General features: G+C 54.9%; 2 protein-coding genes across 2 annotated transcripts in view; one reads left to right on the forward strand and one right to left on the reverse strand.

The window, feature by feature from the left end:
- Positions 1-4606, forward strand: part of Thap4 (THAP domain containing 4) — a 17223-nt gene extending 12617 nt beyond the window's left edge. The window contains exon 5 of the mRNA XM_013033672.1: positions 4361-4606. Coding sequence (XP_012889126.1) covers positions 4361-4480 — 120 coding nt within the window. The 3' untranslated portion in view covers positions 4481-4606. The remainder of the gene's footprint in view (positions 1-4360) is intronic.
- A 6287-nt stretch (positions 4607-10893) lies between these two features.
- The window catches only part of Bok (BCL2-related ovarian killer), a 22573-nt gene continuing 20192 nt past the window's right edge, over positions 10894-13274 (reverse strand). The window contains exons 5-6 of the mRNA XM_013033645.1: positions 11900-12077; positions 10894-11650 (exon numbers count right to left, since the gene is read on the reverse strand). Coding sequence (XP_012889099.1) covers positions 11952-12077 — 126 coding nt within the window. The 3' untranslated portion in view covers positions 10894-11650; positions 11900-11951. The remainder of the gene's footprint in view (positions 11651-11899; positions 12078-13274) is intronic.

Below are 13274 nucleotides of genomic sequence, written 5' to 3' on the forward strand. Positions count from 1 at the left end.
CTGAAGAGCTGAGGGACAGCGCCCAGGCCCAGAGTTCAAGCCCCACAACCGACAAAAAAAAAAAAAAGAAAATACCAGATGATATTTTCTCAAGTAGCAGATGGAACACAGGATAGTGTTTCTCTTTGATTCTCCCAAGAACCTCAATATCATCAGTCATAAAGGATTCTATTTATTAAACGATCTGTTATACCTGCACAGGGTACCAGAGATGCTTGAAGTAAAGAACAGTGTGTTATACCAGGCTTCCAAAACCCATACTGAGACAACAGATTAAGGAGCCTGGTATAACACACTCACACCTGTCATCCTAACTACTCAGGAGGCTGAGATCTGAGGATCGCAGTTCAAAGCCAGCCCGGGCAGAAAAGTCTGTGAGACTCTGATCTCCAATAAACCACCAGAAAAGCGGAAGTGGTGCTGTGGCTCAAGTGGTAGAGTGCTTGCCTTGAGCTGCAGAGCGTAGGAACAGCGCCCAGGCCCAGAGTTCAAGCCCCATGGCCGACAAAAAAAAAAAAAGAGGGGAAGGAACAACTGGGTGCTAGTAGCTCACAGCGGAGTTCCTAGCTACTCAGGAAGCTGAGGTTCAAACCCAGTCCTGGCAGACAAGTCCAAGAGATTCTTTAATTAACCAGCAAAAGGCCAGAAATGGAGGTGTAGCTTAAGTGGTAGAGCACCACTTAGCCTTGAGTAGAAAAGCCAATCTAGAGCTCAAGGCTTGAGTTGACTTCGAACCATGCTTCTTAGTTCTCAGCTTCTTGAGTAGCTGGGATTACAGCAGGATTACAAAGCGTGAGCCACCCGTGCCTGGCTTCAGTGATATTTTTCTTTAAACTCACAAGCTGGGTGCTGGTGGCTCACACCTGTAATCCTAGCTGCTCAGGAGGCTGAAATCTGAGGACCATGGTTCAAAGCCAGCCAGGGAGGAAAGTCCTTGAGACTCTTTTTTTTGGGGGGGTCCGGTCATGGGGCCTGAACTCTGGGCCTAGGCGCTGTCCCTCAGCTCTTCAGCTCAAGGCTAGCGCTCTACCACTTGAGCCACAGCGCCACTTCCAACTTTTTCCTTTTTGCTTATGTGGTGCTGAGGAATCGAACCCAGAGCCTCATGCATATAAGGCAAGCACTCTACCACTGAGCCACCCTCCCAGGCCTCCATTGTTGTTTTTTTTTAAGAGTATGTTATTTAGTTTCCATAAGTTTGCGAATTTTCCAGTTTTTTGTTTTCTATTTTCAGTTGTGGGACTTGAACTCAGGACCTAGGTACTGTCCCTTAGCCCTTTTTTGCTCAAGGCTAGTGCTCTACCACTTTGAGCCATGGCCCCACTTCCAGTTTTTGAGTGATCAATTGGAGATAAGAATCTCACGGACTTAAGCTGGGTGCTGGTGGCTCATGCCTGTAATCCTAACTATTCAGGAAGCTGAGATCTGAGGATCTCGGTTCAAAGCCAGCCCTGGCAGGAAAGTCTGTGAGACTCTTATCTCCAATAAATCACTAGAAAACCAGAAGTGGCGCTGTGGCTCAAGTGGTAGAGTGCTCACCTTGAGCTGAAGAGCGCAGGGACAGAGCCCAAGCCCAGAGTTCAAGCCCCACCACCGGCCAAAAAAAAAAAAGAATCTCACGGACTTTTCTGCCTGGGCTGGCTTTGAATCCTGAGTAGCTAGGATTACAGGTGTGAGCCACCCGTGCCTGGCCAGATTAGATATTTTAAAGTTGAAGCCGCTGACAGAGTGTGAAGTCCACTGGCTCCATCTCTGGCTGCTTTCTGCTACCTGTTGCCTCATGCTCTTCCATGTCCTTCCCTTTCTACTTGTCCATCTTGCATTCTGCTCTCTTGAAGTAGTTACCGGAGATGTATGGAGCGCTCTGGGCCTACTGGTGCAAGCACAGTGACAATCACAGCCCTCCCTGGCTGTGCAGTATGTATAAAGACACCTCTTGTTGGCTTTGGGCTTGAAGTTTTTGAGACAGGGTTGTTGTGGTTTTTTTTTTTTTTGGTGGGGGGAGGAGTCCCCGGTCATGGGACCTGAACTCTGGGCCTGGGCGCTGTCCCTCAGCTCTTCAGCTCAAGGCTAGCGCTCTACCACTTGAGCCACAGAGCCACCTCCGGCTTTTTTCTTTTTACTTATGTGGTGCTGAGGAATCAAACCCAGGGCCTCAGGCATGCAAGGCAAGTGCTCTACCACTGAGCCACCTTCCCAGCCCAAGACAGGGTTTTGCTCTGTAACCCAGACTGGCCTGGAACTCACTCTGCGCTCTGTCCTGAGCGCTGGAATTACAGACATGGGCCAGCCTTTCAGGGGCTCTTGATGGAGCAGATTCCGATCCAGCAGGAGAGTATATTACCAGCAGATGCTGCTTGCAGTCAGACCGTAGTGGAGCAGCAAAGCCTCGGCACTGACTCTTGTCCTGCCCAGCCTGATGGGCTTCTGCTGCCAGGCCCCTGCTTGCCTGCAGGACACGGAAGCCAGTTACCGTCCACAGACCCTCCGCCGCCCTTCTGAGCTGCCTTCAGCCAGCACAGAACCCGGAGGCCCCCTGGGTTTCTCACCTTCACTCACATCCTCACCCTCTTCCCACTTGTTTTACAGCTGTGTCTAACTTGCCGTTTACCCCACACGGGGCTTGATGTGAGTCACTGCTGTGTAGTTATAGAAGGCCTAGATTATTCTCACTGCAAGAGTCAAGTTCTTTTTGTTTTTTTTTTTGCCGGTGGACCTGAACTCTGGCCCTGGACGCTGTCCCTCAGCTCTTCAGGTCAAGGCTAGCGCTCTACCCCTTGAGCCACAGCTTTCTCTGTTTATGCGGTGCTGAGGAATCGAACCCAGGGCCTCATGCATGCAAGGCAAGCGCTCTACCACTGAGCCACCTTCCCAGCCCACAAGAGTCAGCTTCTGTGCTTCAATTCTGGCTTGGTTTCTATAGGCGTAGCCACCCCCACGCGAGGCGTCTGCCCACATTTCCCTGTTTTCTTACCATCTCGTAAATGAAGCAGTTGGCTTTCTCCTGAGTTTTCAGAAGACATTCTGTATAGGAAGCTCTAGAGATGACTCAAGGTTTTTTGTTGTTGTTTTGGTTTGGTTTGGTTGGTCGTGGGGCTTGAACCCTGGGCCTCAGCACTGTCCCTCAGCTCTTCAGCACAAGGCAAGTGCTCTACCACTTGAGCCACAGCATCACTTCCAAATTTCTGGTTTTTTTGTTTTGTTTTGTTTTGTTTTGAAGATAAGAATCTCATGGACTTTCCTTCCCGGGCTGGCTTTGAACCACCATCCTCAGATCTCAGCCTCCTGAGTTGCTAGGATTACAGGCGTGAGCCACCAGTGACTCAAGGTTTTGTCTGTGGTCACCCTACCTAAAAAAAAAAAAGGCCAGGCACTGGTGGCTCAGCCTGTGATCCTACCTACTGAGGAGGCTGAGATTTGAGGATCATGGTTCAAAGCCAGCCAGGCAGGGAAGTCCATGAGACTCTTACCTCCAATTAACCACCAGAAAATCAGAAGTGGTGCTATGGCTCAAGTGGTAGAGCACTTGCCTTGAGCTGAAGAGCTCAGGGACAGCGCCCAGGCCCAGAGTTCAAGCCCTACGACCGACCCCCCCCCCAAAAAAAAAGGCCCATTTGAAATAAAGTACCTGATGTGTTTCTGTTTAGCCCTGTCAGCCTCCAGCCCTGGGCCACTTCTCTGTGGGCCTCTAGCCCCAGCTTGGGGCCTGCACTACCTCCCGCACTCAGCCCCGCATCAGGGCAAACATGCCCAGCCAGGGCCCCCACCTCCCTCCTTCCTGGGCCTTGGTCCTTGCTGCCATATGGTTCCTTGGAGGTTTAAAGATCTTCTGGCTTTTCTCTGTAGAGGGCTGGGGAATCACAGAGCAGTCTGTATGCTCTAAGGGTTCCTGGGTGGGTGCAGAGGGGCCTGTGGAGCCCGGTGGCCACTGGTCACAAGTCTATGCTTGCATCCATGTATCACCCAGCATCCCAAACAAGGGCTGACTCAGGACACGACCCAAGTTCTTGTGGACAGAGCCGCATGATGTGTTCTGGTGGATTTGTGGCTCCAAAGGTGCTGCTACCAAGCTCTCCAGAGGAGCATTTGGCACAAGCTCTACTGAAGAACAGAGCTTTGGGCAGGTCTTAGTTGAGGCAGGGACAGCGTTCACGGTTGGTCTCTGGAGGCGGCCGAGGGGATGGGACCGAACACCGTGGTCTTGGTCTTGGCTTGCTCCAAGGTAGTAGAGCAGCATGGGGCGGGGGGTCATGGGGGGCACTCACAGCCCGAGGCCGGTTCCTGGCACAGGGGAGTGCTTCCTTGGTGGTTGAATCTTTTGGAAGTAAAATGTAGGTGCTTTGACTTGTTCTTTGTTCAGATTACTCGAAAATTCAGACTGAATTCTGAAGGCAAGCTTGAACAAACAGTCTCCATGGCAACCACCACACAGCCCATGAGTCAGCATCTCCACGTCACCTACAGGAAGGTGACCCCGTGACCCTGTGAGTGCACGCCCGGAGGGCCTGGCTCCGTCCACCGGGGCCTGCTGTGGAGGCGCCGGGGCCGTGTTGTCCAGGTGTTGCTTTGATGCCACAGAAAACCAAATAAAAGGCCTTTATTTTTATGGCTGAGGGTTTTGAATAATACCTCTGTGCAGACTGTACATTGTTTGTCTGCTGTCTGCTCCCATCCTATTCTCCCACCCGGTCCCGGTCCCCGTCTTCACCCCCCCCCCCCCCCCCAGCCCTGGACGGAAACCTGCTCCACAGTGCTGTACTGCTGGCCTTCATCCTGGGTATGTTTGTTTGTTTGTATTTGTCAGAGGGCAGGATGCTGGAGGCTCACGCCTATAATCCTAGCTACTCAGGAGGCTGATACTTTAGGATCACAGTTTGAAGCCATCTGGAGCAGTAAAATCTGTGAGACTCTTCTCTCCAATAAACTAGTCAGAAAAAGGTACAAGTGGTGCTGTGGCTCAAGTAGTAGAGCGCTCGCCTTGAGCTGAAGAGCTGAGGGACAGCGCCCAGGCCCAGAACCAGAGAAAAAAGGAAGAAAAATTGTTGGAGGATTTTTGCTTATTTGGTTTTTGAAATAAGGTCTCCATTTGCACCCCAGGCTGGCCTGGGATTTTCTATGCAGCCTTAATTGGCCTAGCGCTCAAATTTCTGATTTAGCCTCCTGAGTGCTAGGATTGTACACATGGACCACCTTGTCTGGCTGCCTACAGTTTGGACAAGAGTAAAATTCTTATTCCTTATCAGAGTAGACAACAAGTTGAAGGCAAAAAACAGCCAAGAGCAGCCCAGTGCAGAGCAGGGTGATACCAGTAGTGCTAACTGTAAGGTGTATTAAGTAGGTAGGTTTCATTAGGTAGTCAATGAAGAGAACACCACACGCTATTCAGGCAGGAAAAGAAGTTTATTTACCAAACTGCTGCCCCCTCCATGCGTGGTGGAGAGGCATGGCTGTAAAGGGAAAGGGGGAGGGGAGGGAAGGGGACCCACCTCAGGGCCAGGACTGATCTAGACCAGGGACAGGAAGGGGTGTGGCCACACTGGATCTGGATGTGACCTCAGGGTCTGGGACCCTCCTAAGGTCAGGTGTGTGGCCCATTGCTGGGGACGGCTCTGTCGGGACGACGGAGGACACCTAGAGGAGGAACTGGAATAGGTGGGGAGACACAAGAGGAGTGGACGCTGAGTGCTGAGTGCGATTTAATGCAGAGGATAACAAACTTTTATAGCAAAAAGTCTCCATAAGAAAGGGCAAAAGGTTACACAATCTTGCTACAGGGCTTCATTCTTGGATGGTCACCAGCTGGTCGCCTGATGGGCACTTGTTTCCGGCTTATCTCTAAGAAATATAATGGGTTTCGATTACCTTATTTCTATAGAGGCCTCAACTGTCCCATAAGATCTTTCCTGTTCCTTCTTTAATAGTAAGGTTACGGAGGCCTAGATCTAGCAAGTCTCTTAGTAAATGAAAGAGAGTAACAGGAAGTTCTTTCTCCTAAGTAGTTATCTCAGCAATTGCCATACATTCTTTCTGTTCTAACAGCCTAGAACTTCTTGCAAATCTCTTACAAACAATTCCTTCTGCTGAAATGACTTCGTGAAACCCCAATACTTTTATATTTGCTTATGGCTTGTCTACTAGCCTCCATAAGAGGGGTTTCAGGGTAGCACTTAACTCTGGTGAGTTAGTACTATTTTTAAGACACTCATCAGATATTGGAGTCGTCAACACTCTTAAGAAAGAGCTTTGAACAAGGGAACGTTGAGCATGAGTAAGTACAATGAACAGCAGAAACAGTAAAAGATTAATAGGCACTCTTATACAGTGAAGAAAAGAAAGGCAGAAACACATCTTTCCCAGGGGCTTGCCAGCCTTTCCAGGAGTAGGCCTCTTAGAAGCCCCATTCTCCGAGGTAGACTTCGGTGAAGTCCCAAAACTCAGAGATAGGTCTCTGAAGCCCCATTCTCAGGTCTGAAAGCTGGTTTCCCAGGCTAAGCAGACTCCACGGGAGTAGGCGGGGCAGCCCATGATGTGACCTAGCTGGAGGAGAAGGTGACTGCTTCCAGGTCTGCCAGTTACCTAGGTAACAGATACTGGGCGGAAACTTAGCCGAGAGGGAGGGAGGGGTCCCTGTGCAGACCTTACAGTAACTACCACTGACAATGAGGCTGGAGCTCAAGGCCAACCTTGACAACCAACATGGCATCTCTCCTGTGTGTTTGTGTGCACGGGTCCTGGGGCTTGAACTCAGGCCTGAGCCCTGACCCAGCTGTTTTGCTCAACGTTAGCACTCTACCACTTGAACCACAGCTCTACTCTGGCTTTTGGTGGTTAATTGGAGATAAGAGTCTCATGGAGGCCGGGCACTAGTGGCTCACATCTGTCAGCCTAGCTACTCAGGAGACTTGAGATCTGAGGATCGTGATTCAAAGCCAGCCCCGGCAGGAAAGCCCAGGAGATTCTTATCTCCAATAAGCCACCAGAAAACCAGAAGTGGCGCTGTGGCTCCAAGTGGTAGAGCACTCGCCTTGAGCCAGGAAATCTCAAGTACAGCACTTGGGCCTTGACTTCCATCCCAACTGAGTACAGCCACCACCACAAAAGGCGTGGACCTTCCTGTCCAGGCTAGCTTCTACCCACAATCCTCTGATCTCAGCCAAGTCACCGGCTTCTCGTCCCTCTTAAGAGTGAAGAGTTCAGAACATTCCAGTGCAGGCTTTGCCAGTACTGTGCTTTCGATCAACTCGTCAGTATCCAAAGACCCCAATACCTGCCATCTGGCTTCCCCCACTTTTTTTTGTTTTTGTCGGTCGTGGGGCTTGAACTCTGGGCCTGGGCGCTGTCCCTCAGCTCTTCAGCTCAAGGCCAGCGCTCTACCACTTGAGCTACAGCGCCACTTCCGGTTTTCTGGTGGTTTATTGGAGATAGGAGTCTCACGGTCTCTCCTGCCCGGGTTGGCTTTGAACCGCGATCCTCAGATCTCAGCCTCCTGAGTAGCTAGGATTACAGGCGTGAGCCATCAGCGCCCGGCTCCCCCACTTTTTTTACTAGGATTTACAAAGGAATTTCGGACGTAATGACATTTGCCCCTACAAGTTTGTTATGTATCTGAAAACAAAGGTATTTTTCTTGTTTGTTGAGACAGTTCAGTTTTGTAAGCTATCATTGAGTTGGAGATTCTCTTGCCCACAGCTTCCTGTGTGCTGGGATTGCAGGTCTTTACCACCACACCCAGAAGCCTTGACACACCACTGCATCCGAAGCCTCACCTGGCACACAGACATGTGCAACGCGGTCAGGAGACGCTCCAGCTAATGGTGGAGGTTCTAGGGTTCTGGGGAAGGCAGCAGCAGGCTGGGGAGGTTCTAGGGTTCTGGGGAAGGCAGCAGCAGGCTGGGGAGGTTCTAGGGGAGGTTCTAGGGTTCTGGGGAAGGCAGCAGCAGGGTGGGGAGGTTCTAGGGTTCTGGGGAAGGCAGCAGCAGGGTGGGGAGGTTCTAGGGTTCTGGGGAAGGCAGCAGCAGGGTGGGGAGGTTCTAGGGTTCTGGGGAAGGCAGCAGCAGGGTGGGGAGGTTCTAGGGCTCTGGGGAAGGCAGCAGCAGGGTGCAGAGGGTTCTAGGTTCTGGGGAAGGCAAAGGGTGCGGAGGGTTCTAGGGCTCTGGGGAAGAGGGTTCTAGGGCTCTGGGGAAGACAGCAGCAGGGTGTGGAGGGTTCTGGTTTCTCACTGCTCTGGTGGAGCCCTGGGGCACAGGCCTCTGAAAACCTGGAGGTGAGCGCTGCTGAAAGCCAGGTGTGCTGAGGCGTCCCCCTTCCCCTTCCCCTTCCCCCCCCCCCCCCCCCCCGTGTGCACGCCAGCACTGCAGCCCAGCTGCGGGAGGTGAGGAGAACTAGGAACATGGTGCCCAGGGCAGTATTCACAGATGGTGTGAGGCTGGATCCCCAGCCACCCTTCGTGTGTGAAAGGGGGGTCTGTGCTGGGGCTGGAAACTCTCCGGGGTTGCTCAGGTCCTCACACAGCAGCACAGGATTGAGCGCCATCTTGTTTGTGTGGGAGCCCACCCTCCTCCTTTCATCCTGAGCTGGGGAGGAGACCCAGGGACTTGCTCTGCCGCCAAGACCCCTCGAGACCCCAGCCTCTCTGTCTCTTCCCCTTCAGCCTTTCACCTGGAAGCTGTGCCCTGTGGGTGAGCTGAGGACTGCAGCTCCGCCCTGCTTGGCATCCGCTGGCTGGGACTTGCTCCGAAGCTCCCACATCCAACAGGCTAAGTTGGCTACCTCAAGTTCAGGCCAGAAAGCTAGCACGACCACCTCATGCTTTCCCTCTGGCTGAGTTTGGGGAGCAAGGCTGCTGGAGCTGGTACTGGGCTTGAACTTTGGGCCGGGGTCCTGTCTCTCCACTTTTTTGCTCAGGCTAGGGCTCTAACATTTGAGCCACAACTCTACTTGTGGTTTTTTGTTGGAGAGTAATCTCATCGACGTTTCCTGCTTGGACTGGCTTTGAATCATAATCCTCACGCTCAGCCTCCTGAGTAGTTTGGGTTACAGGTATGGTGCACTAGTGACCCTTTGAGTTTTTGGATTTTTTGTCAGTCGTGGGGCTTGAACTCGGGGTTTGGGCGCTGTCCGAGTTTTTGTGCTTAAGGTTAGCATGCTACCACTTTGAGCCACAGCTCCACCTCGTTTTCTGGAGGCTCATTGGAGATGAGTTTCACAGCCTTTTCTGCCTGGGCTGGCTTTGAACTGTACTCTTCAGATCTCAGCCTGTGAGCCACCAGCACCTGGCCCATGTCTGAGTTTTTAATCTTGAAACATGACTTTCTTGTACTGGAAACAGAACAAAGTTTGCTCCAAGAAGAGCTGAAGCCCGGCATCTGCGTTGTCCACATGCCTTGCTCCCTTCTCCATCTGCCAGCCACTGGACAGCCTCGGATGGCATGGAAGGATCCACAGCGCAGCCTTCGGGATCCTCTGCCCACCTTTCCGAGGGCTGGGAGCGTGATGGGAGGAGATAGGACTTTGCAGAAGGGAAAGGGGGCAGGGGAGGAGCTGAAGCTGGGCCCTAAGGCAGGGAGGGCGGTTTGAGGCCAGGACTGGCTTTGCCGTGGTTCCGGGGCCTTGTGTACAAAGCCCTGTCCTGTGGGACTCTAGCTTCACCCTGAGGCTGGTGAGGCTGGAAGACCTGAGCAGTTGTCAGGCTCAGCCCTGTGCTGTACGGAGGGGAAGCAGGCCGGAGGGCGGGCCTGGTCCCCAGGTGGTGGGCAGATGGGGCCGGCCCAGCCAGGCGGCTAAGCAGCTGGTGTTCGTTCCCGGTGCGCGTGTGCCAGCACGCGTGCCAGCATGGGCATGTGTGAACCCTGTAGGGCACAGGGGGGAGAAGCTGGCCTCTGCCTGGAGGTCTCAGGAGCCCCGACACCTGCCTTGTGCTAGTGGGAGCGCAGGGTGGGCACCAGCCGGACTCCAGTCCCAGCAAAGGCCGGGTGCCCAGGGCACACCGAAGGTGGGCAGCGCTGCAGTCCTGAGAGCGAGCGTGGCTCCGGAGCCACGGGGTGTGGCATGCGAGGTGAGCATGCTCTGTGAAGGACAGAGCCCTCAACGCTGCCAGCTGAGCACCTCTGAGCACTTCCCGTAAGCCAAGAGCACACGATGCCAGCTGGCTCGGGCTGGAGGTCTTGTGGCCCCCATTTCAGCCAGCGGGGCCCAGTTTCTACTCAGCCCCCCACACACACACACCTGCAACAGTAAATGGAGGCTCCACTTGCTGAGCCATCCGCACACCCTCAACCGTGTGCCCTCCTCGCTCTTCCCACGCACACGTCCTGGATTTGTCAATGTAAATTTGGAAACAAAGTACTTTTTGGGGGGCCAGTCCTGGCACTTGAAATCAGGGCCTGAGCTCCATCCCTGAGCCTCAAGGCTCAGGCTAATACCTACCACTTTAGCCACAGCGCCACTTCCAGTTTTTTCTGAGTAGTTTATTGGAGATACATCTCACACTTTCCTGCCCAGGCTTTGAACCACAATCCTCAGATCTCAGCCTCCTGAGTAGCTAGGATTACAGGTGTGAGCCACCCGTGTGTGGCAAAAACCAAGTTCTTCCCAAGTGCTACACAGCTCTCTTTGGGCCTGGGGAACTTGGTCTCTAGAAGCGAAGCTGGCTGGGCCCGTGGTTGGGGATGGCCCTCAGCTGCAGTGTGGGGCGGTGGTTGGGGATGGCCCTCAGCTGCAGTGTGGGCCCGTGGTTGGGGATGGCCCTCAGCTGCAGTGTGGGGCGGGTCTTGTGAGGTGGGAGGCCTGGGAACTCATGGCAACCTCCCTGAGCAATGCCAGGGGCACCTGGGAGGCTGCTCTAACGGCCTAGGGCCGGCGGCAGACGCAGCCGGTGGGGTAGGCGTAATTTTGAGGGTTTTTAAGATGGGAATTTAAAGCCCACACTTATCTTTTTTCCCCACTTTGCACAGTCAGTACAGTTTCATGGGGCTCCCCGGCGTGCGAGCGTGTTCCGGGCCGTGGGACCTGGAGCTTCTGCATGTCTATTGCCACATCTGACCCTGGGCTATCACAATTTTCTGCTGTTGGAAAAAGGCAGCAGAAACTTTCGGTCTAACCAGTCTACATGGACGCCCAGAAACCTTTCCTCCATTATTCTCAGACAGATTGCGCCTCCTCATTCCCTAGGAAGACTACTCACAGTGGCCCAGTCTAAAAGGGAGCTCTCAGCTTGAGTGGCGTTCTGCAGGGCCAGTCGCTGGGCTAGGCCCAGCCACGTGGGTGCCCAGACACAGGGCAGGCACAGCCTGAGTGCACCTGAGCACGTTCCCGCACGCCGCCGGTGAGCGCCGAGGGGACCACAGGGGCGGCTGCAGGGTGGCTCAGACAGTGCATCTCCGGGGCTGGACTTGCTCAGATCTGAGCTCTCCAGGGGTCTGGGTGGACACATCTGTGGGGGTCGCATAAGAACAGGCACAAGGATAGCAGGAGCCGGGCCCCATCGGCCCTTCACGGGGTGAAGTTTTACTGGGATCCAGCCTTCCCGCACTCTTCGTCAGACATGCTGTTCCGAGCTGCGTGCCCCGGTTCCCCGCCACCGAGCCCCTCAGGCTGCTCCCAGCACACAAGCCAGTAAAAGACGGCTCCTGCTTTGGTCAGGCACGGTCCCCCGCAAATGAAATGCACAGGGCCTGCTAGCCTCAAGGATCGAGGCCAGCCCATGTCCTGAGACGGTCCCTTCCCAGACTGGGGCCTGGGGCAGCAGGTAAGAGTGTGGTCTTGCCAGGTCCCTTCCTCTGGGGCCTGGAACTGGCCCTGGCTTTCTGGCAGATTCCAGAAGGGCCATAGGTAGCATGAGAACGCTTCTCCCCGCCCCAGAGGCTGGGTCAGCAGAGCAACTGGGCTCAGGTGTGGTTACCTCCCAGCCTGCGGCCAGCAGTCCAGGCTGTGGCCCTGACCAGATGGGCAGCTCATCTCTCTGGCAGCAGCAGGAAGAAGGCAGCCTTCAGGAAGCGGCCGAAACTGCAGAGTGCCGCCACAAACCAGTGGGAACGAAGGCCAGGGTCCGCGCTGACCACACACTTGAGGATGTCTGTCTGTGGGGAAGAGGACAGTCAGCCAGGCCCCAGTCCGGCAGCCTCGCTCTGGAATGCCTGTGGAGTCAGAGGGGACGGAGGTAGGGCCGTAGCTAGCTGACGTTCCAGCAGGGAAGCCAGCTCGCTGGACGGGGAGAGGCTCCCAGTGCGAGAGGGGCAGGCACACAGCACAGCCTCCGGGAAGGACACGCCCGGCTTCAGATCTTTCTTTGTGAAATGAGAGACTGGCTTTTCTAGAAAGCCAAGAAGCCCTGGAATGTCTTAGGTCCCTTCTGGAATTATCCACTCCTTGGCTGCTCGTTTCTGTCTATTCCTGAGTCTCCCCCTGGCTTGGGCTCTGATGGCCGCCCAGGAGCCCGGCGGCACGGCCGGCTCCGCAGGGGAGGGGGCGGCAGGGATGGCCACCAGGGTCTCAGAGGGCCCTGACCCCAGGAATTCTCAAACCCAATGTCCCTCACAGGGGCCCACGTTGTCCCTGCCCATCACTGCCCACACTACAGGAGAGCAGCCTCCACCCCAGAGCCTGGGCATACCTGCAATTTAGCCATCCAGACAGTCATGGGTCACTGTGGGATGGGGGAGGGGCACCAGGCAGTCATGGGTCACTGTGGGATGGGGGAGGGGTGCCAGGCGGTCATGGGTCACTGTGGGATGGGGGAGGGGTGCCAGGCGGTCATGGGTCACTGTGGGATGGGGGAGGGACACCAGGCGGTCATGGGTCACTGTGGGATGGGGGAGGGGTGCCAGGCGGTCATGGGTCACTGTGGGATGGGGGAGGGGTGCCAGGCGGTCATGGGTCACGTGTCAGCCGCGCATGGGGTCAAAGGGCCAGCCTGACCCCCACCCCTCTGGCTTCTCCTCCTCTGGGGTGGGCAGGACTAGGCTCTGAGGAGGATGGTAATGTTGCTGTGCACAGTACTGAGATAGCCCCTGGCCTGCAGTGGGCCTGAGTCCGGCCTACCCCGGGCCGAGGCCATGGTGCCCTTTTGGGACCAGGCACACTCTGGGACAGCGTATTCTGGGGGCCCCTGGCGGGGTCCAGGAGCAGAGGATTGGGGTGCTGCAGCTGACATCCTGCCTGCCACCTGCACTTCTGCTGTCCTTCCCATGTCCTCTCCTGCCACGCCCCACCTCCTGCACCACACCCTGGTGCGCCCCCCCCTCACCCATCCTCCATGCCACACACACACACACACA

Source organism: Dipodomys ordii, unplaced genomic scaffold (genome assembly GCF_000151885.1).
Source record: "Dipodomys ordii isolate 6190 unplaced genomic scaffold, Dord_2.0 Scaffold174, whole genome shotgun sequence".
NCBI lineage: Eukaryota > Metazoa > Chordata > Mammalia > Rodentia > Heteromyidae > Dipodomys > Dipodomys ordii.